The 23,375-nt window shown below is 43.0% G+C and overlaps 9 protein-coding genes across 9 annotated transcripts; 3 read left to right on the forward strand and 6 right to left on the reverse strand.

Moving 5' to 3' along the window:
- Positions 1 to 699: 699 nt before the first annotated feature.
- Bfra_003563 (putative set domain-containing protein 5 protein) lies at positions 700 to 1,734 on the reverse strand (the record flags this gene model as incomplete). The annotated part of the gene is made up of 1 exon (XM_037333969.1): positions 700 to 1,734. One exon carries the CDS (start codon positions 1,732 to 1,734, stop codon positions 700 to 702), a length of 1,035 nt encoding a protein of 344 aa, XP_037194056.1.
- A 1,408-nt stretch (positions 1,735 to 3,142) lies between these two features.
- On the forward strand, positions 3,143 to 4,363 carry Bfra_003564 (putative o-pyrocatechuate decarboxylase protein; the record flags this gene model as incomplete). Its single annotated transcript, XM_037333970.1, has 2 exons — positions 3,143 to 3,614; positions 3,672 to 4,363. 2 exons carry the CDS (start codon positions 3,143 to 3,145, stop codon positions 4,361 to 4,363), a joined length of 1,164 nt encoding a protein of 387 aa, XP_037194057.1.
- A 2,420-nt stretch (positions 4,364 to 6,783) lies between these two features.
- Bfra_003565 (putative ph-response regulator protein) lies at positions 6,784 to 7,625 on the forward strand (the record flags this gene model as incomplete). The annotated part of the gene is made up of 2 exons (XM_037333971.1): positions 6,784 to 6,980; positions 7,106 to 7,625. 2 exons carry the CDS (start codon positions 6,784 to 6,786, stop codon positions 7,623 to 7,625), a joined length of 717 nt encoding a protein of 238 aa, XP_037194058.1.
- A 1,035-nt stretch (positions 7,626 to 8,660) lies between these two features.
- Positions 8,661 to 12,195, reverse strand: Bfra_003566 (uncharacterized protein; the record flags this gene model as incomplete). The annotated part of the gene is made up of 11 exons (XM_037333972.1): positions 8,661 to 8,707; positions 8,829 to 8,873; positions 8,970 to 9,794; positions 9,844 to 9,880; positions 9,937 to 10,193; positions 10,249 to 10,473; positions 10,532 to 10,622; positions 10,902 to 11,060; positions 11,115 to 11,336; positions 11,396 to 11,999; positions 12,122 to 12,195. The coding sequence occupies 11 exons, from the start codon at positions 12,193 to 12,195 to the stop codon at positions 8,661 to 8,663; spliced, it is 2,586 nt and encodes an 861-aa protein (XP_037194059.1).
- A 1,563-nt stretch (positions 12,196 to 13,758) lies between these two features.
- Bfra_003567 (putative transcription factor cys6 protein) lies at positions 13,759 to 15,297 on the reverse strand (the record flags this gene model as incomplete). Its single annotated transcript, XM_037333973.1, has 2 exons — positions 13,759 to 15,118; positions 15,173 to 15,297. The coding sequence occupies 2 exons, from the start codon at positions 15,295 to 15,297 to the stop codon at positions 13,759 to 13,761; spliced, it is 1,485 nt and encodes a 494-aa protein (XP_037194060.1).
- A 1,744-nt stretch (positions 15,298 to 17,041) lies between these two features.
- Bfra_003568 (uncharacterized protein) lies at positions 17,042 to 17,813 on the reverse strand (the record flags this gene model as incomplete). The annotated part of the gene is made up of 2 exons (XM_037333974.1): positions 17,042 to 17,598; positions 17,672 to 17,813. The coding sequence occupies 2 exons, from the start codon at positions 17,811 to 17,813 to the stop codon at positions 17,042 to 17,044; spliced, it is 699 nt and encodes a 232-aa protein (XP_037194061.1).
- A 1,018-nt stretch (positions 17,814 to 18,831) lies between these two features.
- Bfra_003569 (uncharacterized protein) lies at positions 18,832 to 20,064 on the reverse strand (the record flags this gene model as incomplete). The annotated part of the gene is made up of 4 exons (XM_037333975.1): positions 18,832 to 19,107; positions 19,174 to 19,436; positions 19,500 to 19,944; positions 20,002 to 20,064. 4 exons carry the CDS (start codon positions 20,062 to 20,064, stop codon positions 18,832 to 18,834), a joined length of 1,047 nt encoding a protein of 348 aa, XP_037194062.1.
- A 1,107-nt stretch (positions 20,065 to 21,171) lies between these two features.
- Positions 21,172 to 21,445, reverse strand: Bfra_003570 (uncharacterized protein; the record flags this gene model as incomplete). The annotated part of the gene is made up of 2 exons (XM_037333976.1): positions 21,172 to 21,325; positions 21,420 to 21,445. 2 exons carry the CDS (start codon positions 21,443 to 21,445, stop codon positions 21,172 to 21,174), a joined length of 180 nt encoding a protein of 59 aa, XP_037194063.1.
- Positions 21,446 to 22,657: 1,212 nt separating this feature from the next.
- Positions 22,658 to 23,206, forward strand: Bfra_003571 (putative endoribonuclease l-psp protein; the record flags this gene model as incomplete). The annotated part of the gene is made up of 2 exons (XM_037333977.1): positions 22,658 to 22,977; positions 23,080 to 23,206. 2 exons carry the CDS (start codon positions 22,658 to 22,660, stop codon positions 23,204 to 23,206), a joined length of 447 nt encoding a protein of 148 aa, XP_037194064.1.
- Positions 23,207 to 23,375: the final 169 nt, after the last annotated feature.

Consider the following 23,375-nt stretch of genomic DNA (forward strand, 5'->3'; position numbering starts at 1 on the left):
CCATTGAAATGGATATTTACATTCCACGTAGCAGTGCAATACATACAAAAACTTTCTCTGAACTTAGATGGTATATTCAGAATGCTAATCTGATAACGAATCCTCCCCTCCCAAGCATCCTACACATAACTTAAAAACGTTGTCAAGGAATTGAGCTGCTATCATTGCTTTATTAAATCCCTCATCTCATTACAACTGCACAGTCTCCATCTACGTTATATATATATATATATATATATATATCTAAGTAGATACTGACACTTGATTAGACAATTGTATCTCTTGAAATAAATTTAGGAGGTGTATATATATCAAGTAACTAGCATTTGTGAGAATCCGCAAGTCGTGAACTCGAATGTTCTTTCAAAGGTATGATAAAATTATTGATCGACGGAGTTGTAGGAGATGAAGAATTTGTAGACAGGATTTGTATCAGGATCTTGGAGAATATCAGTGTGGACTATGTGAATCGCATTTTGAATTATAAATGTATGAGAGGAGACTGGTATTAAGTTGGGAGAATCGTATAGTAATATCTCTGTATTTTGATTTTTGGTTTGATGGCGATGAACAACAGAGTGATAACGGATAAGGCTTCACTTGGGACCAAATCACAGTGGCAGCTCGAAACGAATAAATGCGGAAATAGCTACACAAGCATAGCCTCCTGACTTCAGATGCTGATTCCCAAAATTCTCTCTAGTTACTCTCCTCCAGGGCCACAACTAAGGGTTTCTTCGACTTCCTAGTCTTCTTCTTCCTCCTCCACAACCAATTCTCCCACTTTTCCTCCTCAAGCCCCGTCGGGACCTCATCCACAGCCATCTTCCACGTCTTCGAAATCCCATACAGCTCATGCTTCTCCAGATTTTGCAGCAGCGCTTTATATTGCAATACGCTAGGACTATCCTCACCCCAAAGAACCGACCATCCCCTTACCGCTTTCTCCACAAAAATTCTTGCCCGGGCTAAATCGCCATTCGCGATGCAGATTTGTGCCGCGTCGTAGAAGGCTCTGGGGAGACCGGTATCATTGGGTCCTAGTTCGTTGTATAGTCGAACCTGCTGATCCACGTAGCGGAGTTTAAGCAAGGGGACAGAGAGGATTCCCATCATGCCATCTTGGCTGATGAGTTCGTCGAGTTTGAGAATTTCCTCGAGCTTTCTATCGACCACCTTGCTTTGATCGAGAGGCAAGGAGCAAAGATGACATGAACATGTGAATGCGAATTCACTGCGCAGTCTCTGTTGTCGAGTTTCGCGCTTGTTGAGAATCCCGAGGTAGAAAATTGTGATTTCTTCACCCGATTCAATGTCTCGTTTCGCATAGATGGTGTGACGTTTGGTATTCTCGTTCCAGCCTTTTTGGGCGTTGTTATCGCAGGCATGATTGATGCGACATGCATTGATGAATATTCCAGATCCTCTTACAGAATCTCCGAAGGGTAGAGCGTTTGTTCGGATTGTTCCTAGGTGCGGCGGGGTACCGTCGTTGGCATAGATATTGTGCATGGAGAGGAAAGCCTGTCGCTTGTTTGTAGTGAGCGCTTCGACTTGTTTACGTACAGATGCTCGCAAGACTGCTGTATCAGAAGCGTCCTCGGGGATCCTGATGATGGGCTCTTCGGCAAGGATGCATGTGCCCATTGGGATTGTTCGTATGGCGACGAGTCCTTTTCCCTTACCTGGGACCTCTTGAATAGCGTACATCGGTTCAAGCACAGAGCTCGACATGTTCGTGCACTCGCAATTTGATCCTTTACTCAAGAAGTATATGTGCTGCTGAAGAGGAAGCTGAAGAGAATTTATAGATATATTCGTTGATACATGGTGTAGCCCCGTGATTACGACCCTCGATGCATATGAAAACTTGTGTAACATACTCATCAAAGAGGATTGGCTGAGCACAAATGCGTTGGTACCTAACAAGACAGCAGAGTGCTAACATCTGAAGGCAACTCGCATGAAAAGGCAACGACAGTCATACTTGTGACCAAAGGATATTTTCTATATCCAAAATCGTCGATTTGATTCCTTCCTAGTCATCGACTCTTATCATGTGTATTTGAGATATCTTTCTTCATTATCAGACACTCCTTGAGCTTCCTAACTCCGAAGACATGATTGGAAATGAAATATACATCTCAATTAAACATTCTCGTCAATGAAAAGCATCCTAGCACTACCTACCACATCACATACAACGATGGGAAAACATTAATCCGACAATTCAGGAATACCTAGGTAGGTAGGTATGGTTGTCTTGTACCACATCAACCAAAAGCGACGGCTACCTCGGTATACAAAGAATCAATTCCCCTCCAACAATCTCCTCAGATGTTAATCAATTTCCAAAATAAGCGCCGTCCACTTTTCGGGAAAGCCGGATACGATACACAATACCATCCCAGAATAATTCAATCATGCATTCAAGATATCAACACTTTCTCTATCCCATACCATAATCAATACAAATACAAATACTCAGAGAGAGAGAGAGGCCCAGATGTGATCCGCAAAACCGGAAAAGAACCGGCCTCTTCTCGATCAATGCAAGACCGACCCAATGAATCGAACTACACCGTAAACAACGAACCCGTCCACTCGGACCAAAGCTTCTTTTCTGAACTGTGGATCGGCATATTCTCGTTTCTGTGGCTGGTATCAAATTTCAAATTTCAATAGCATGCACTCCTATCTAAGTATGGGGACCAGATACTATAGAATACTATAAATGATATTAATTCCGATCTCCAGAAGCATAAAACGTGTGGCAAGCACGATATCAATAAGATTGAATAATTTGCAATTCCTCAAATCAGAGAGAGGGAGGGATGAAGATGCTAGTTCGGGCATCGGGAGCGAGCCGGGGAATGAAGCATTTGTAGAAAAAGGTGCGGAAAGGGCGGTGCAAAATATGCGTATGGGGAAATGCGGGGCGTGGTGGGAGTAGGGATAAGGGTGGACGGGACCGGATGGAGTAATATGGTTCCGGGTTGTAATTTTAGAGTTTAGGAGGCGAGATGGATGGAGAGAGAGGGGGAGAGATAAATAGATGAGGTATTTCTAGAGGTCTTGGGCTTGAGAGATTGTGTGTTTGAGTTTGAGTTCAAGTGTGTTTTTTGTTTAATACTTTGCAATCATGTCGGTCGTTCGTACCTTTGGAAGAGCTGCTTTGGCAACTCTTCTCTTCACTCCTTCTTCCATATCAGCTACGGACTACACACCTCAAGAAACCGTTTTGAACTCTGGTCGTCCAACTTTCTACGATGCTTCAACATCCATTCCTGGCAAAATCGCCCTCGAAGAACATGTTGGCAATGATCTCCTGAATGGTCTCTATACTGTTCCTTACTATCCCAACACCAACGAACCTCAATACTCTGATTCTGTCTACATCGCCGATGTAGGTGAGAAGATGCTCGATATTCCTTCGCGCATTGCCAATATGGATGCTGCGAACATCAGCATTTCCGTCTTAACATTCGGAGGCCCGGGTATCCAGGGAGTTTTCAATGCTACCTATGCGACTTATGCCGCAGGATATGTGAATGATTATTTGTATAAGAATTATAAGAATAATGCGAATTACACTGGGAGATTTGAGTTTTGGTGTAAGTGATATACATCCACCTTCCTTGTACTTACAACGAGACTAACAAAATCAATAGGTAGCAATGCACTTCAAGAGCCCGCCAACGCCGCCACCGAACTCGAACGTTGTGTCAAGGAACTTGGAGGCGTCGGATCCTTTATCGGAGGCTACACTAACAATGGAGGTATCAACGGTACCGCAAACGATATCGTCTATCTCGACGACCCAAGCATGGAGCCTTTTCTCGAAAAAGTAGTCGAGCTAGATGTTCCCATCTACTTGCATCCACGTATGCCAGCGCCTAGCCAACTTCTCAGCGTCAAAGGCTATGAATTCTTGGGTTCATCTCCTTGGGGATTTTCCTCCGAGACCGGTGCTCATGCTCTCCGTCTCATGGTATCAGGAACACTGGATAAATATCCTACTCTTAAAATTGTGCTTGGACATTGTGGAGAGGGACTTCCATTTTTCCTTCCACGTATCGATCAGCGATTGAGACATTTCAATAAAGATTTGTTCAACAGTACGCTTACGATGGAAGAGTACTGGCTTCGCAATTTCTGGGTTACCACTGCGGGTGTACAAGATGCAGGAACAGTGGTGGATACGATTAAGAGAACAGGAGAGGATAGAGTGATGTTCAGCGTTGATTATCCATTTGAGGATACAGTGGAGATTGCGGGGTGGTTTGACCGTTTGGAGATGAACACACTCACCAAGACGAAGTTGGCATACGAGAATGCGAAAGCGCTACTTAAGTTGACTTAGGGGAATGAAACTCGGGGGTATTTTTGTACATAGATTGACATTCATGTTGTATATTTTAAGTTGAGAAAGGTTGGTGAAGGTTAGCGTGTGGTGGAATATTCGGTGAGCAATAAGCTGTGAGGTGTATCGACTGATTCCAATGAGGAGTTTTCATTCTGTACATAAGACTTTGAAGCGAGATTTGACAATGCGCGACACTGTTGATAATGATATTTGGGCCATGATAGAATAGAAACATATGTAATTGTTCAAAAAAGACTTGTTATCGAATGGGTGCCATGTTTGTACAATAAACGACAACAACGCTTTCAGCGAGCAGTATATAGAGGTAATCAACATACTTACCTGCCCTGCCCTGCATATAAACCCTCATCCACTGGTCTCCCACAAACCCTGTGCTATGTAATGGATGATATTGGCTGAAAACTGCCATTGAGGTTGATACTATCAAACTTCTCATTTTGATGGGTCCTCAGTCTTGGCTTTGATATAAGCTTTAATCTATAGATTGATCTAAGCCTTGCGGGCCATGATGATTTATTATGGGGTTTGATGGGGATTTGGTGATGGGTTTGAGGGTCCGGCCACATGGGGATGGTATTTTTTGAAAGCATGCGGAGTGAGTGAACAACCGCTTGTCAGTGCTGTCCCACTCGTTCGAAAAGTCGCCGTTGCTGCCCGTTGGTACTCAAAGTAGGTAATGCTTATTAGTGTCGCGAACAGTAGAAATGGTACCGTCTTTCTTTTTGGACCCAAGAAGCAAAAGCTCCACCAACTCCCCTCGCTCCGGATTTGAGCCGCAGTATTATGAATGAGATTCGAGTGCGATAGCGGGCTGATACGATTCTACACAATTCATCGAATCCATGATGACAGTGTTGTTTGGCGATCGAGAGAATGTGATAATATCTTCCTTGATCCCTCTTTCATGATGTATTTGATGGGGCACGAAATTTAATTGCAACTTGATCTTAGCGATGACTGAGGTGCGGCTTTAGACGTTATGATCTCCTATCGCACGACGAAGCTAGCCTTTTTGACGCAAATGTTACTAGACACACGACCGATAGAATTTAATAGGACACCTGGCTGACGCATAGCTTGTGGGTAAAGAAGAATCCAATGATTTTGGCCATAGCATGGACTTCTCAAATTCAAGATTGAAGACGGAGAATTCACTCATTCCTGCAAAGAATCGTCTGGAGTATCTCCGAGTGATCTCAAGCCCATGGTAATTTCAAGTAAGCATCATCAGTATTGAGAAATAGTTTAATTCGTTCTACGTTCTTCTTTTTCGACCTTGCAAGCCCGAATAGTGAATAGACAAGAGTAACTACTAGGTATTAGGTATTTATTAGGTATTTATTAGGTATTCTGTAGGGACCACGCCACTAGATGAACCCCTGAATTTACGACGTCATTTGTCATTTAGTTGCCATTTGATCCTTTATAGATAAAGGGTCGTACAGCCTTACAGGGGGGCCGACAAGTTTTTATTTTTATTTTTATTTTTATTTTCATTTTTAATTAGGTGACACTTGGTAGGACGGACGGGCAAGTACCTAGTAATGAATACTGAGATGAACATGAACACGATGAAGATATACTTTTGCTTCATCGCATTCATCGAATAGAAATAAATAAAGTCGGCAGAAAACATGGAGTATTCAAACATCTGACACTCACGCCACCACTACCAAGTCTTCATCTAGTACGCCCGTTGTTTAGTCTTCCCCAACATCGGCTAAAATAGTTGACGTTGGCGTTGACCTGACATGATGACATAAACGGGTGTCTTGTCAAAAGTAACTTCCTAGTACATTCATTCAATCACGTCAGTCTTCACGCTACATATCATAACTTCCTAACACTTCCATTCAATCACTTCAATTCAATCACTTCACTCTCCACTCCCTCAATTCACATCCTCGGTACCCACGTCCCTATCTTCTCAACATGGATACCGGTACATGCAATCCAACCCATCACCAAGGCCAAAAGCTATGACGATGGACCACCCAAGAAAAAGACGCCCAATCAATCAACATCACCACCCTGTTGACCGACCCATGCAAATATTAGATTTCCTTGTTTGTGAACCTTTTTTTTCTTTCCAATAGGTCTCAAATCAAGAATCAAGATATGCGACCAACGCACCACTTTCATATGTCACTTTCTCTTGAGTAGATTGGGTTGCTTACAAGAATATGATAGGTATATTAAAAGCTTAAGAGACCCTTTCCTTTTCCTATTTTTGAGATAGAGTATCGACAGACAAAGTAATTTTCTATTCATCCATCTATCAAGACTTGAATAAAGTCAAAGTTAGTTGACTTTGGTCTTAATTTTATTTCTCCCTCTCTTCTCTCTACATCTTCCAAGAAACACTCAAACATCAAGTCAATACCCCATCCTTCAAAATGGCGACCGGTTTCCTCCACCACATCGGTACATTTCTGCTCTTCGCATCTTCCATCCTCCTCCTCATAACTACCATTTCCGCTCCCGTCATCAATGATATCGGAATCATGAAGGTCAAATTGACAAACGGAACCGATTCCCACAATTCCGTGGTTTCATTTGGTACTTTTGGATATTGTGTTTTGGATGTTGATTCGTGAGTTTTCCCTTCCTTCACTTCCCTTCTATCTCATCTCATCTGTGTTCATCTCATTGAGAACACGAGAAAATCTCAACCCAAGAAGAAAAAAAACACCATACTAACAACTCCCCCCCGAATAGAAATGGAAACGACTACTGCACCAAAAAACACATCGGCTACAACCCCGCCTCCATCATGTCCCAAATCGACTCCACCGATTTCAGCACCGCCAGCGAAGACACAACCAAAGCCCTCACCCGCGTAATGATTCTCCACCCCGTCGCATGCGGAGTAATGTTTATTGCATTTCTCCTCGCACTCGGCGCCGGTCTCATTGGTTCATTCCTCGCGGCTCTCGTCTCCGGCATCGCATTCATCATTGCGTTGGTAGCGATGGCGTGTGATTTTGCGCTCTTTGGAATCATTAAAAACCATGTCAATGGAGATGGAAGTGGAAGCCACGCGTATTTCAGCGTGGGTATCTGGTGTGCATTGGCGGCTATGATTGCGGGATTTTTGGGCGCAGTCGTGGTATTTGTTACGTGTTTGAGTAAGAGAATGCACAAGAAGAAGACGAGGAGTGCCATTGGAGAGAAGGGATATGTCGGGGGTGTGAGACCTGCTAAGAGACACTTTTGGCAGAGACGTAGCAGATACTAGGGGATATCCTGGTTCTGCTATTGAGGGAAGTGCCTAGGGTTTCGATAAAATGGGAGGAAGATGAAGAAGTGGACAGTTGGGACGCGAATCGATGGACTAGATGAAACTCAATCTAGTAATGGAAGGAGAGGAGAGGAAAACTTACATAATGACACGACCGCGACGACATTTCTTTTCCTTTATACCATCTGTACTTTTCAAGCGAGAGATACCATATCACATATTGGCGCTTTGGTGTACTCTAGTTTACTTGCGTACTTTTCATAGCAGCGATACAGATCGCAGTAATAATAAATATTTTCCATGAATTTGTATTTGTATTTACATTGTGATTTGTCTTTCCTCTGCAGCAAACCATTCCCACTCATAAATTCAATCTCTATTCTCCAATATCCAATATCCAACCAAACAACTCCTCACATTTGCACTAATAATTCTCGCATCTCATACAACGAGATGGATCAATCCAAATGAAATCAAAAAGTATATCCCGTCGCGTCTCCTGAATTTTACAAAAACGTAGTGAATGGATTTAATTGGAGGATTTCCTCATCTCGTCTTGATGATAGACAATCACTGAGTGATGGTTTAACGATGAACACATAACTCATTTAAGCATCAATAATTCCATACCACCAATAATTCTATACCAACACTACGTTCAATAAAGATACAAGACAGGAAGAGTTCTCGTCGGATCAAACACGATTTGTACCTACCTCCCTCGCCATCTGCATCTCAGAATTACATCATACTTTGATATTCTTACATTCTCTCCTCATCTCCTGATGCTTGCTAGCTCATGCGAACACTGATGAGATGTAAATACAAAGTTCCTACCTAGGTATACTCTCATCTCATCTCATCTCATCCCATTCCATCCACTTCACAAATCAACCACTAGACAAAAACAAAACATCCATCTATTATTTAACAATCGTAACTTCGTATCGTACATTAAACCCGTGGGGTTGTATATGTTTATATTTATACATGGGAATTGGGAATTGGGATTTGGGGAGTGGGAATTGGTTGTTACCCACGACCGCAGTAGAGTTCTGCGGGGATGATTTTACCCGGTTCTAGAGGGGAGAGGGTTAGTATGCACGTATGGGCAGATGAACAAATCTGAGGGGGGATAGGTGAATGAGAGGGAGTAGGGATAGAGATATCGGAGATGGGAAAAAGGAGAAAGGGACTGACCATCAGCCGAGAAACCAGCATGTCTAAATTTTTCACCCATTCCCACTATCGCCCCCCGTCAAATTAGTCAAGGTTCACTGCAAGAGCAAGAGCAAGAGCAAAAGCGAAAGTGCGAGGGAAAAAAAAGGAAAGAAAACTTACAATCTCCCCATTGAATCCCACCCCTCCCAAAATCCTCAAGTTCACTCGTGCTAGCACAACAAGCCCTAATGCTCCCATACATCTGTGGAATGAACCCCTCTCTCCTATACGTAAAAGCCCACCAACAAATCGCCGTCTGGCCAATCATCAACACCGTACTCAGAAAGATCGGATACGCGGCATACGTGACATAGTAGACCGAGTGTTCAACTCCATATGCGGGATCCGTGTAGATGGATTCGAAGGTTGCGATTGATTCGCCGAGGAGCCAGTGCATGGCTGCTGCAAAGGTCATGAGAGGTAGGAGAATTTTGGAGGGCAGTTGCAGAAAGTAGGATTGCTCAAAGGGGGTCCCCGATACGATTGTCGCTCTGGGCTTTTTGCGTTCGGTCTCGAAGGTGCCCCATTCGTGTTCCATGGAGATGAGAGTGATGTTGTAAATGAGCAATAAGTAAAGCAAACTGAAAAGAAACTGTGCGCCGTTGGAGATGGCAAAGGCAATCAATTCACTACTGATTTTGTCAGAAGGAAGCGCTGCTAACGTGACGCTAGAAGAAAAGCCTCCCCAGGTTCCAAAGCTTTCCTTGAGAGTTTGCGAGAGTGAAATACCACACTCTCTGTAGTACTCGCGGTTATAATTTGAATCGCGACAGTAGTTGTTGTAATCTGTTGTCTTGCTGACCATGAGAGTAATGAGCATGATGGAGACGCCAGCCATTGCGAAGGAGCAAAACATTAGGATAATCATCTGAGTTATAGCGGTGGAACCAAGATTGGACAGGAGTGAGCGTTTGTATTTGATTGCTATGCTTGGATGCGGTAAATCTAGATGTGTCAGATGCAGATGTATACAGACTAAATTGTTAGAACTCACCAGCAGCTTTATCCGTCTCGTTGAACTTCTTGCATTTCTATGGGAAGATGAGAGATTAGTAGGATTTAGAAGGCAATGGCAAGATCACATTACCTGACAGTGACCTATATCATCACCCGTCGGAGAAGGAATTGGATCTTTACAATGCTTATGGCACTGGTGTGTCACCTTATGTCGATAACCATCTCCAGAGTTGAGTAAGCATTCATTATGTATTTTCAAATCCGGATTTATGACAGATGCAACAATCACATCTCCATATGTCAAGCAATGATTCTTAACCCGGTGTCTAGCTCGATAATTCAGTCCGATCATGTACATGGCTTTAATTAGGAGACATCCGAAAAGTGCTAACAATCGTCAGAATGATGATTCCATAAATTTACGACAGCAGGGAGTACGTACTGAAACAAGCTTGCATCCGAACATTCAATCGACATTTCTTGGGTAGCTGGTCTTGGAGTTCACAATAAACACCTCGTCGCAAGGCACAGTTCCCTTTGGAATACTGGCCCGACCAAGCATACGATCCGGTGTAATTGACCTCTGCCAGGGCTTCATCGACAGTCCCTGTTCCTTTATATTGTGTACAATTTTGATTGTAGGTGACCAAAACGGTTTCAAAAGATGCTACAAGTCATTTGTCAGTATCGTGGATGATTCTAAGAACAGAATTGAGAGTACTCACTCGAGTTTCCGAGGGTATCAGTATTGTATTGGTCACTCAATTGAGACATGTTGCTAGGTAAAACATATGACCCGGCTCTAAAAGCAGTCCACTATATATGATTCTCGTTAGTTTGGCAACCGAAAATCGGGGAAAGCTTAGCTGTTGATTTAGTTCCGGATGTTCAACGGTTAGAATCAACAGACTGGATGTCAAATTAGAATTTCCGAAGAAAAGAAAAGAAAAGAAAAGAAAAGAAAAGAAAAGAAAAGGCTAGGTCATGTATCACTGATGTGAACAATCTGATTGACTCCTCAGATGAGACTTCCCTTTGTAGGCTCGCAATCCAGACTGTCAAAATCCCAGGTTCCAAAGAAGAAGTTCGACTTACGCATGCAGAATCATACGATGTCAAATGGTAAGACGTATCGTAGTAGTACGTTTGATAAGAATTCAAAGAGAAAGTTTGATTGTACAAATACGTAACATTCGTTGGCATCTCAACATAAAACGATGGTCCAATGACCGAATTTGCGAGGAAATGAATTGGCTGTGAAACAATCAATAAAAGTACCCCTTCATCAAGAGCTCGCTTGAAACATACAATTGAAGTGCAAATAAGTAATAACCATGATCCCCAAGCCTTTAGTTTTCCTGATTTCTTAACGTTGATATTCCAGGGTGAGTTTGTACCGCATTTTGCATCACCATTTTTCGAGAGAATGAATGGAATCTCCTCAACTAGCGGAGCAGTTACTAACTGCTGATAAGTATTTGAACAGCCCAAAATCATCGTTGCTGCAATGTTGATGAAAAGATGAACAGCCTATACAAATGATTCATTAGCAAGCTTTCCAAGCCCTTCTACGTAACAATCTCACTCACAATATTCCTACTCTCCATACTCTTACAGCTTTCCCCTTCCTTCCCGCCCACACTCGTACTCTGTTTGTTCAACCGAGAATTAAAAGCAGGCAAGTACGCAACCATTATGATGAACATGATAATAGCACAAAGAAGCGTAAACCCCGCCATTGATCTTAAACTTCGATCCACCAGCATTTGTTTTTTCCACCACCCGTCTTTTCCCTGCGCAAAATGTCCATCAAATGAAGATTGAAGACGGGGTTTTGTAAAAGCTGTCGATTTGCTCCATATTCTCTTCATATTTGAAGTCACGCCAGAACCATTTCGCAAACGTGCTTCACTCGGAGAGGGATCATCTCCAAGACTATCTCGACCTACATCTTTCAAAGCTTGATAGTCGTGTGCGGAGGGAAAAGATGGGCTATAACTAGAGGCATAACTACCTCTACCATCCAGTAAACGTCGAGATGATATCCCATTGTCGAATGGTGAAAAGGGAGTTGTAGGCTCGAGGGCTGGTTCTGGTAGATTTGGCCTTTCGGATAGATCTGCTGATGGAGATGTATATTCCGTATTGTTTTGCGGAGAATGATATCTGGGTGGTGAGTCGTTAACACTAGAGCTGTCAAAACACCAATTGAAGTGTTAGCAAACAAATATTCAATCTAGTGTTCATCCGATGACAATTTGTTCCCCTTCAGTCAATGCGCCGAAAGCTAAAGAAGAAATTTAAGCTTTCCTTACCCATACTCTAGCATAGTTATATCCCTATGATCCTGATCCCAATCATCAAACAATCTCGAAAACCTCGCCGCCATTTCGAGAGATGCGTAGTTCTAGAGCTGCCAATTCGCGTCCAAATTTCAATCACACTTCTAGATCTTTATCAGCAATATCAAAATCGCAATGTAACTCTACGAGTGCGATAAGGCTGAGAGCAGTATACACCATGATGAAACAGACTTCTTAATTTCGCAGACTAAAAAAAGCTTCCTGGTCAAAAACAACTACATGGTAGCTGAACAAGAAAACGATCGAATCCTTCCATCTCTCTTCCTCTCTCTATCGACTTTTTTCCGTACAAAATTCCACCCTTGCTAGTAACAAATGGAGGGCCAGCGACCTAGAAACCCATTTCTGTGCTATTGTTGGAAATTTGCATCTGCAGATACCATGCCGAGGGCCCAAAACACGTTGCAGCGAGGGTGCTGTGCGGCGTAGCTCCACACTGAAACTAGGACCCCCGTCAGATATTCCCGATGATTGGATCGTCATTTTCTTTCAATTGGTTCAATTGGGAAATTGATTGACGGTGAGGCATATCGCAGCTGTAGGTTGTGTATCTGAAAGAAAACAATATGATAGCTCTCGAAGTACATTATGCGTACATTCTATAACTATTTATTGGTATAGCATTATCGTTCTTCATTTTCTCTTTAGCTATAGCTATGCCCAAGATACTCTCCTCTGACGGCACTAAGAAAGTCGCACATAAACCACCTACTGTACAGTGTGCAGTTTTCAACTGATGGTTTGATACAAATTCCATAAGCTGGAGATTTGAAAGCTCAAGTGTGCTGCCCTGCTTGCCATCTACATACCGGTAGCTTGTAGTTACGGGCTATATCAAGGAACAACCCCTACGGAGTATATATCACCGTGCAGATTCTTTAAGCTTATCTACCAATCCCACTCTTCTGTCACCAATCCCCCTGTTGGAAACCCAGCAACCCTACGTAAAATCATTCTTGGTAAGTTAGTGGGTTACGGTTTGAATGGAGATCGTTGTAGGCAGACGAGTACACAGGTCCAAGGGTCCTTCCGGTAGTCTACTGAGTAATGTACCGTTGTCGTCATGGAGTTTTGAGTTTAAGAGGATTCGAAAATAGGAACTTGTGTTGCGTTTATTTTGATGCCAAGATGTGGTGGAAATCTTGGTGGTTGGAGTGGCTTAGGGGCTTTATCGCTTGGCTTCAGTTTGGGGTTATACTTCGTAAGGGCCCAGTATGTCACTCATACACCCTCAGAAACCCTACCACGAGTATATACTTCAAAAAGAGATTCATCTCACATTGTAAATTTCCCTTGATAGATGACGAAGGAAAGATTGTTGAAATCTATAATATAACACCGGTATTTTACAAGCACAAAGAAAAATACAGAGGGCTACGGAAATGCACCCTGGAATCCTTCCACCCATATTCAGATCAATACATGTATCTCAATTGAGACGGGTATGTTCAGTGACAGGTATCACGTACCTGAAATCAGCACCTATGGCCTATGGGTCGATCGACCAATCATCCATGTGATAGAAACATTGGCCTACTCTGTAACCCACACAGAAAACATGCCCTATCACCATTGCAATTTTTCCCTTCTTAATCATGAAAATACGGAATCTTCAGTCTCGGACTCTGGCCTCTTGCAGCGGCCAGCTCTCCCTCTACAATATCAATCGCACACTGCGTATCCCACAACCCCTCTCTTCCAGGCGCCTGTGCCAAGATCTCGATTGCTCTTCTTTTATGTTGAATATCAGCACTGCGAACTGCTGTATACACCAATGGAACAATGAATCCAGTATCAACCATGAACCTTGGCATGGATTGCGATCTCCAATAAGCTTTGTCTTCTAGAACCAGCGCCTCGGTTAGATCGAGCATTTCTTCGAACTTGGATCCGGGCGTATGCGATTCTGCGGCGTTCATGGAGAAGAGAAGATGGTGGGCTCTGAGTAATGATACACCGCGAATGCGGATTGGTCTTGTGGGGGAAACAGCTTTTGTGTCTTGATTGCATGAAGTTCTTTCGATGAATGCGTTCAAACGATTTGACCAATTCTCTAACGCCAAGTAGTGGCTTCGTACCATGGGGCCAAATTCACTTGTGACTATTTCCTCAGTAACGTAGTTCCAATTTGTGTGACGTGCATGCAGTATGTCTGCCCCAAGAGTTCGTAATGAATAGCGAGCTTCTTCAAGTGACTGGAAAGGGGTGAATTGGGAAGTTGAGCAACCGGCTCGTTTCATTGCTGCCCAGAATGCTCCTCTATCTACTCCAGCTTTGGGATTGATGAATGCGGCAATTTGTCCTCCTAGTACTAACAATAGTGGGGAATAGTCCCGTGCGCATTGTGCTGCAGTTGAGGAGGGGGCATTTGTGGCATGTATATCGTCGAGAATCTTCAGTCCTGATTTGAGATGAACCAATGCTGCGGCTTGATCGCCAACGAGACAATCGAAACAGATAAACAATATGCATGAAATCAATGTCATGTCTAGTGAGTGAGGCTCGCGGACTATTGATTGACGCAAAATTTGAATGGCTTTAGTGTATTGGCGGAAAGCAAAAGCTTGTGCCGGTGTTGGTTTTTCAGCTATGGTCTGAGGTTCCTGGTAGGTTTCGGTGTAATTTTTGTGGATGGCACCCAATGCGAGAATACCGTGACGGATTGACGGCTCGATGGTAGCAGCTTGAAAAATCCTCCTTTCCCAGAATTCAGTAGAGAAGTCTCCGGCAAACTCGGCTACTGTATACGTACGAAAGAAATCCAACACATTCGATTCTAAAGGATCTTCGAGCGTATTAGACTGCACACCTGACGGTATGGAAGGGTTTCTCTTTGTGGCATTCCGCTTTGTCAAGTCTGTGATAATCTCATATCCATCGCAATGCCGTCCAGTGGAAGTACACCTCTTACAAAATGGCTTTTCCTCTCCACATTTGACTCGACGAATCCTGTTATGAATGTGAGTGGAATTCTCAAAGAAGCTCGACGATAAGTTCACTTACTTGCAAGTCCTGCAACCCGTTCGAACAGGTGTTCCGCATATTCTATATCGATGCGGTGACTTTGCTTTAGCCTCCTTCGATGATTTTGCCGTTCCAGGCCCTGATAATGAGGAGTAATCGGACATAGATGCCTGATTAGGGTGAATTATTGTAGAAGATGACTTTATCCGTGCTTGGCAAAAAGAAGATCTCTGAATGAAAGTCTAATGTTTGCAGTATAGAACCTTATGTTTCCCAAGAATATAGAGCGAGTATAACCTGTGATAGGTATGAACAATTGTGCAGCAACCGGATTCCTGAGGTTATTGTATAACTATTGCCATTCGTGTTAATTCGTCACTTTGAATACCTAGATAGGCTTCCAAGGTTGTGCAGGTAATGCTGACCACCATATAATACTAGGGCTTCTTCGCCCCCATGCTATGTGTAGTCAAAGGAACCCGTCAATTTTTCCATCAGATTGTCAGAATAAAGCTACACAGGCGATATATAATGCTACTTTGGTCAACATACCTGTTACCCACGCTTCGAGTCCACTCACCTACCTGATGGAAAGCTTAATTGCGGGCATGGCTTACCGGTTTTACTAATGTAAGACGGCTCAATTATTCATTCTTCAACGTGATCCGATATCTTGGTAACCTATGGTCAAATATCACACGTTTTTGAAGACTCGTGAGTGGTGGATCTGATAAAGCGCATGGATACCGTAATAATGCCAATTCCTCTTTTGCCTTCGTACACCGAACAGCCCAATCATAGAAGAGAAATTGATTCTAGTAACCACCGAGAACAATCCTGTTCTGTCGCTACGTCGCAGCCCTATAGGAAATGTGGAAGGTCTCCGCCGGCAGTCTCATCCTTCTCCGTGAGATTTCCACCAGCGAATCATGTGAACTTTCGCTTTCAATGTGACCTGTCTCGTGTTTTAGAGCCTCTCTTTGGCCGGTAACATGGTACATTTGATGGATGCCTCCATAATAATACGACGTGAACCGGGTGCCAATCTCACTATTCTATCTTTCCAATATATCAATCTCATCTGCATATTCCCAAATTCCAATCAAGTGCCGACACTTGTTGGTCTCATACTAATAATTTCAGGCCTAGAACAGCAAAATGGAGCGCTCTCGGCACGTCTCCCGCTCTTGCCCGTGACATCAATCAAAGATCCCAACTGCTCATTGCAAGGTAGATGTTGAATCGATGAAGCTTGCTACTGATGCTTGACAGAAATCGCATCTTTCACCCGCAGGTAAGATACCGGAATTGGTAATTCGTATTTGCGGTATTCCATTTGGCCCAATGAGTCAGGGCAAGGTGTGCCCATGAGAAAAATTAAGGTTTTGCTCAACACAAGCCTTCCGGAACGATTTTCACGCTCCGGTAGAATTTCACCGTGAAAGAGGTTGTTGGTTGAAGGTTTGCGATGCCGCAGCTAGCGATAGATGAAAAGCATCCATATTCCCATGGAGAAGTTCATTTCCTGAGATATGTCGTGGAACATAAGCTGCTTTTATTCTTTCATTATGAAGACGCATGTGGGGAAAGCTTAGATGAGCCTTAGAAGATGCTCGGATTGAGTACTGGGGAAACTCGAGAGGCGAACTGGTTAGCCTTCCGTTTCGTGTGAATAGATATTGACTTTATTTTCTCATTCTTCTGCGTGGCCGCACTACTCAAAATTATACTACACAGTCTTATTCTGTAAGAAGTCGACCTACGCAGAAGGCTACGCAGTCTCACAAACATGAAGTATATTCCAAAGTTATGCAATTTAGTATCTAGTATTCATGAGATAAGTTGCGCAGTGGTCACACAACCTCTTTCCTATCTGATCATCCTCGTTACATCGTATTCTCGCCTCAACTATTTGTGAAGCACTCTGTCATGATATCCCACACTCTCCAATGCGTCATCACCATATCGATTGTGGTAAGCGATATCGATTTCCTCTTCGAAAGCTCCTCCCCGACTGGGTTCATACCCTTTGGTCTGACTGTTTTTACCATTCATATCCTTCAACATGGCCGCATTTTTATCATCCTCAGGCAAAACATAAACGCCTCTCTCAGTAGTCTTCCTGTGCGTCCAAATGTCCAAAGCTAGTGCCGCCAATGTAGACAAAGTCCCAACCAAAGTAAATGTCCATAGAGCCTTGTATTCTCTACAGACGCTGATTGCTACACCACTCCTCCAAGTCTGCAAATCACAACTCTTCTTCAACGTATTACTGAGATTCCAACTCAACAACGCAAAGCCCAACATCCAAAAAATTGACGCCGTACCATTCAGCAAACAATTGAATTTTGGCGACAAATATGTAAAATTATAGAGGATGATCGTAAGAATTAGGACAGCGACCGTCGCAAGCGATATCGAAAAGAGCACAATAAAAGTCCATGGGATTGGAATTCGCTCAGCTCCTAGATGCTTGTCAGCACACATTCTTCTCTCACATCGATTCTCAAGGCGATGCATATATGCATATGTACGTACGCAAATAATACATAAAATATGCCATAATACCTCCCACAATCGTCGCCGAAATCAATTGCGCAAAACGTAATCCATGAAATGCGATGCGGGGATAGTGGGATGGTGCGACTTTCGCACCTCTTCGACGAGCGTTGGTGTTCATACTGAACGATAGTTTTTTCGAATGCTCAAACAAACGTGTGAAAGCTCAAGAGACTTAGAGGGAAATAAGAGAGTTTGTAAACGGAATATTAAAAGGAAAAGAAAAAGAAAAATGTTTTGACCCCCAAGACTAAATCCAGCACATACGAAACTTTACGCATAGCCGCTCCCACGAAACATAGTGCTTACCATTCACTCACTAGGAAATTGCAAAGGCTCGAGTCAGCCTCCAACGAATCTAAACCGTCACACTCAGCCCCAAAGTACTGTCGTGGCACAGGATCCCACTCCTAAGCTTTATAATACTGATGTCCGTTACTATCCAATGCATACTGTCTGCTTCCATCACATCTTGTCGATGTAACTCTGTATATGTATCCTTGAAGGACCTTTTTTGAAGGATTCACACAGGAGTATTGACGCGAGCATAGTGGATTCAAGACCATGAGGAATTTAAGACCATAATACAATTCTACAAAACATTTTGTTGTTGTAATAAGCTCCATGGTCGTAGAATCTCCGATTAATTCTGCCCCTGTGAGTGAATGTTCAATGTTCAGGTTGGATTTAGTGCTTCCGGGGTTACTTTTTAGCGCTTGGTGGCTAGAAATTAAGTTTAGTGCTAGCCAAAGTTGCCGACTAATAAGAATTTGAACGACACATCCTTTGCTTCTTACCCCACGGATTCTGCAACTAATCAGTTCACATATCACAGGTAATGATCACTCAATCTCATGATTTCCGTGTTGGGAGAGTGATGATGTTTAGTATTTACTTGGTTCTTTATCCAAAAGACACTGAAGGTAAGGTATGGAGGTATGGTAAAAACCTACACAGGTGCACAATCCAATTGCAAACCAGGAGATCAAGAGCTACCCCGGATTCCGACAATGGCCCAAGCTATAAATAGAACTCAAGCCCACTGGTGTTTGAGACAACCGCTAGGAATTGGAATCTGTCTGGTCAGTCGCTGGCTAAGCAGTGCTCAAGATAGTTCAGCAACAGACGCCTTCTTGTTGTCATCCTCGTTTTCTTTTCTTGGTAACAGGCTCGGGTTTCTCTAAAATAGCCTTTGCTTTCACTTTCCCTTGTACAGGCTTCAATTTCTTCGCAACCGGCTTCGCTTTCTTTACAACGGGCTTTCCGTTACCATTCCTTTCAACCGGCTTTGATTTCTTTACAACAGGCTTCGCTGTTGATGAGAATTCTTTTGCATATCGCTCCTTAAGTAGTTCTTGGAACCTCCCGAATGTAACGATTTCATCGGTTTCGCGATCAATCACGAGCATGAAATCCTGAAAATTTAGTATCAGCCACTTGCTTGAGCAAGCCCTAGGTTCAATAGAACAGGAAAAGCTAACCTGTGTTTTCAGTAACTCCCGCTTTTGTTTGTTCAATTTATCTTTCTCTGCTTTTTCGCGGTCAATAGACTCTTCCTGCTCTTTCTTCGTTTTCTCCTCTCGTTTTCTTTGCTCTTCATTAGCTGCTTCTACAATTTGTTTTTTCCAATCTTGTTGAGAATTTCTCTGTTTATCAATAGTCTTCTGGAGCCGACAATGAGTCCACTTTCCGTTACGATCTAAAATATAGGTGACAATTGTTGCATTGGGCCAACCATGGTTACCTGCAGACTGTAAGTGGACGAATTCTGGGGATCGGGCTCAGATATTAATATTATGTAACCTACCTCCTTTCAATTTCCATAATAAATCGTTCAGTAGTTGAGCTTGACTCACAACCACAACCTCCAGCACTTTTTGAGCCGCCTGCACAGACAAATCTTTCCCTGTCAACCATTTCATAACGAAGTCAGCATCCTTGGACTTTGACCTAGGATCTGCTACCTCACTGACCCAAGGACCACTGATATCATTTTCCTGATTTTCCTCTCGCAAATTCCAGGGTGCTTGGCCATTTCGACCGGCAAGAGCAGGCATGATTTGGATCCTGGTGCCCCTGTTCGTCGCCTCAAGGAGACCCTTTCGAGCAGTTTCTAAGCAACGTTTCATAGGCGAAGAGAAAACATGAGTGATGTAGCCTGCGTGCTTTCGCATACTTTCGTAGAGCTCGTCACATTGGCGTTCTCCTTTAGAAGATAAGCCAAAGTCGAGTCCACCTTCCGAGTGGTTTGACTACACTAGAGTTAGCCAAATACACCCTTGACAGGAAACAGTATGTGGGTATATAACCGAAGCATGGCGTATGAGATGAACAATGATGGAGGGAGGCCTATCTGAAGGTGATTCAACCATTATGATGTTGCAGAAGGGCGATGCGAAGTCCCCAGAATTCTGAATGTGTACCTGAAGGTCTTACGCAGCTCGAGCCTCCTGAGCTGGCCGCTTATATACTTGTAAGAGTCGCCCCGCAGCCTGGAAGATGTGTAGAAATTTCACATTGCCTGTTTCCTTCACTTTCTGCACCCTCTGGAAAAATAGGCAGCTACTTGGGAATCTTCGAGTGGCATTTTAGAATATGCAAGACCTTACATAACAAGCCGAAGTCCGAATGTCAGTTGATTAAGATAATGTTTGCTTGTGTGATGGAAGTAGAGAATCTTCAAGGTACTCATATGGGAATCATGAGAAACTTCGTAACATTCTTTGGTTCGTTGTGTTTCTCGATTACCTCCCAATGACAGGCCCAACATTTTCTTCCTCGTTATGGGACAGAAAAATCAAGAACTGAATAACTTCGAGTCAAAAAATCCAAGAGGATTTATTGATCGCGATTTCATCGTCCTAGTCGTTTTTATAATGGCACTTTTACATCAGATCCGGAAGGAATCAATGTGTTACTTGTATGCATACATATGGCTACACAGGATCTCGAAAATTGCTGAGTAGAAGCTATAAATCCTCCCTATTGGTATATATGATATATGCAACTACATTAACAATACATGTGGAGATTTACCTATAGAAATTTGATGATCTTCGAAGTCGCATTCTAAATTTCTTTGTTGTTAATAAAACACTTCATACTCGGTGTGTATAATGCCAGCAACTTGTATGTCGTGGTCAAATTCAGAAGTTTCTAGGCTCATACACACAAGAATTGAACAAATCGTCGCAAATTTTGACGATGATGTGATGGCAATGGTTGATGGCTCCATGATAGGACTGTACATTGCTTTTTTCAGTAATTAGGGACCGAACATCTAGTAGTCTAGATTAGTAGGCTAATGAATGTAGCTTGTCGCAGTTAGATAGCGATTCAACACTGAAAATGGATTCAACATTTCACGCAAGTTCAATTCTTCAAGAGAATCAAGAATCTTGAACAGAAATAATGCCCCAGATGAAATCAAGCTAGAATATCTCAGAATATCGGACTGTGGTCCAGGCAATTTGAAGCGTTCAACATAATTTAATGCCAAGTATACCGATACCAAAATCAAAATAAAGTCTCTTCGTGACAGGACTCTTATAAATAGGATATGAATGACCGCTAGCAGAGGCTTTCATGAAGCAACGCCTATCTGATGTTGGAATAGGCTCCAGGTGCACGGGGCTTTTTAGCACCTGGATTTATTTCTTCCAGTCATAAAGTTTGATTTCAAAATCGAAGAATCAACAAGTATCTGGCGTTCTGACAAGCCACTTACCGGAATTGCAGATATTTCCACGGCATACTCGTTATCCCCTCTCGAGATCGCACTATCGACCAGGTCCAATTAAGTAAGATAAACACCGAGCCAAAGATATTGCGCTAATCCCTCCAATTCGATAGCACTTTGGTTCTCTTCTCAGCAAACAACCATTACATTAATGAATCTCGGGAGAAAAAGGGATGAAAAATGAGCAGTCAAACTCATCTTGAACCTCAAAATAGGATGTTCAATCTTTCCCAATGATTAAAGGGGCCTTCATCAACGCTCTCAACACTAGAGTTCTGGGTCCCCACAGATGATCAAGAATGCCTTCCATCAATACCTCCAACTCCAACTCCAAATCTCTCGGATGCTTTTTATGATCAAGGAGGTTTTCATCCAAAAGCTTCAATTCAAGGTCCTCTTCCGAGCCTGTTCCATCATTGAATGTATTTGTGATACTTACAAGTACTTGATAGCTCAGCGATACTGGTAGGAATGATCGCATCAATGAACAACTAGTTCCAATATTATACTAGCGGCCCGGATTCTAGATAGTCTGAAGCCCACGACATGAAAACGGTACTATGTCTTGACCATTCCCGGATCAACAGCGGCTTTTTTTGGCTATCCTCTGTCGTGATGATTCGGGAAGTATGTGTTGATTTAATACTGATGAATAAACTTCGGGACTGTTCGAGGAGACAGAAGTGTTGTTGATTTTATGGCGGCGCCATACGGCACCCATTGTGTTTGACGTCTTCTTTCTCCAGAATTCTTTCTATCCACGTTACCACTTGGATACATGGCATGGATGTCATTGCAACATTGCAATTATAAGCATCGAAGGCGTAAACTCGGCCTTGTTACTACCAACTCTGGATTTGGATGATGACTGTGGAAACCACGAAAAAGAGATGGGATCGAACAGCGATAGATTGATACTTCCGTGTTTGACAATAGTTGGCATATCTTGTTGGTGATAATAACTCGCCGTTAAAATAAATCAAGAATATCAATCACTGGAACATAGCATACCCATGTACCCGAGATGAAATCATGTGTCAGCGGCTGAAACTGCCAGCATTGGATGGTGTGAAGAAGCCATTAACCACAATTTATAATGTGACGTCATAGCAATTTCAAGGGTCTAGAACAAACAAGAACATTCAAAGTCTCACAGATCAACCTCAATTAAACATCTGAAAGCATAACATACTCACCAACAATAAATCATTATCATCGCAGTAACAATGTCGTCTACAACCGGTTCCTACAGATCCAACAAAATCCACGAGCGAGCACCCTCTCGCACCGCTCTCACAATCCCGACTATCGCTCCTCCGAATGGAAATTATTCTCATAGCAATACGATTCCGTCCAACAAATCTACAGTCTATCTTTGTGGTTTGATGGGGGATTTACCCGGCGATGGACGTATAATTTCCGGAGGAGTAGCGGCGCAAACTACGCAGATTATGAGGAATCTGAAAGCTATTTTGGAGGCCAGTGGAAGCGGACTGGATAAGGTGGTACAAAGACGTGTATTTTTGGTGGATATGGGAGATTTGAAGTGAGTTCTAACTTTGACGCTCTGGTGGTTGTGGTCTTATGGGGAGCAATTGGAGAACTGAAGAGGATGATAGGGGACCTTCTGCTAACTTGCCTAATTTAGAACAGTAGAAAGAATCTGGGGTGAATCGGTCAAAGAGCCATTCCCGGTGAGCACTTGCGTGCAGATTGTGAGATTGGCAAAGGAAGCCGCAAAAGTGGAGATTGAAGTTGTCGCGGAAACAAATTGAAATGAAAGATTAATTTAAAAGATTCTGTCGTCACCAGACATTGCTCAGATTGGTGATTTAGAATGCCTGACTGATGTTTGCTTCCTCCGACCCATATCCCTTGTCACAAAATTTTCAACAGAAGTTGCTACTAAGCTTCCTTCTGCTGGTAAAGTGAGACCTCCACATG

Source organism: Botrytis fragariae (genome assembly GCF_013461495.1).
Source record: "Botrytis fragariae strain BVB16 chromosome Unknown tig00000045, whole genome shotgun sequence".
Lineage (NCBI taxonomy): Eukaryota > Fungi > Ascomycota > Leotiomycetes > Helotiales > Sclerotiniaceae > Botrytis > Botrytis fragariae.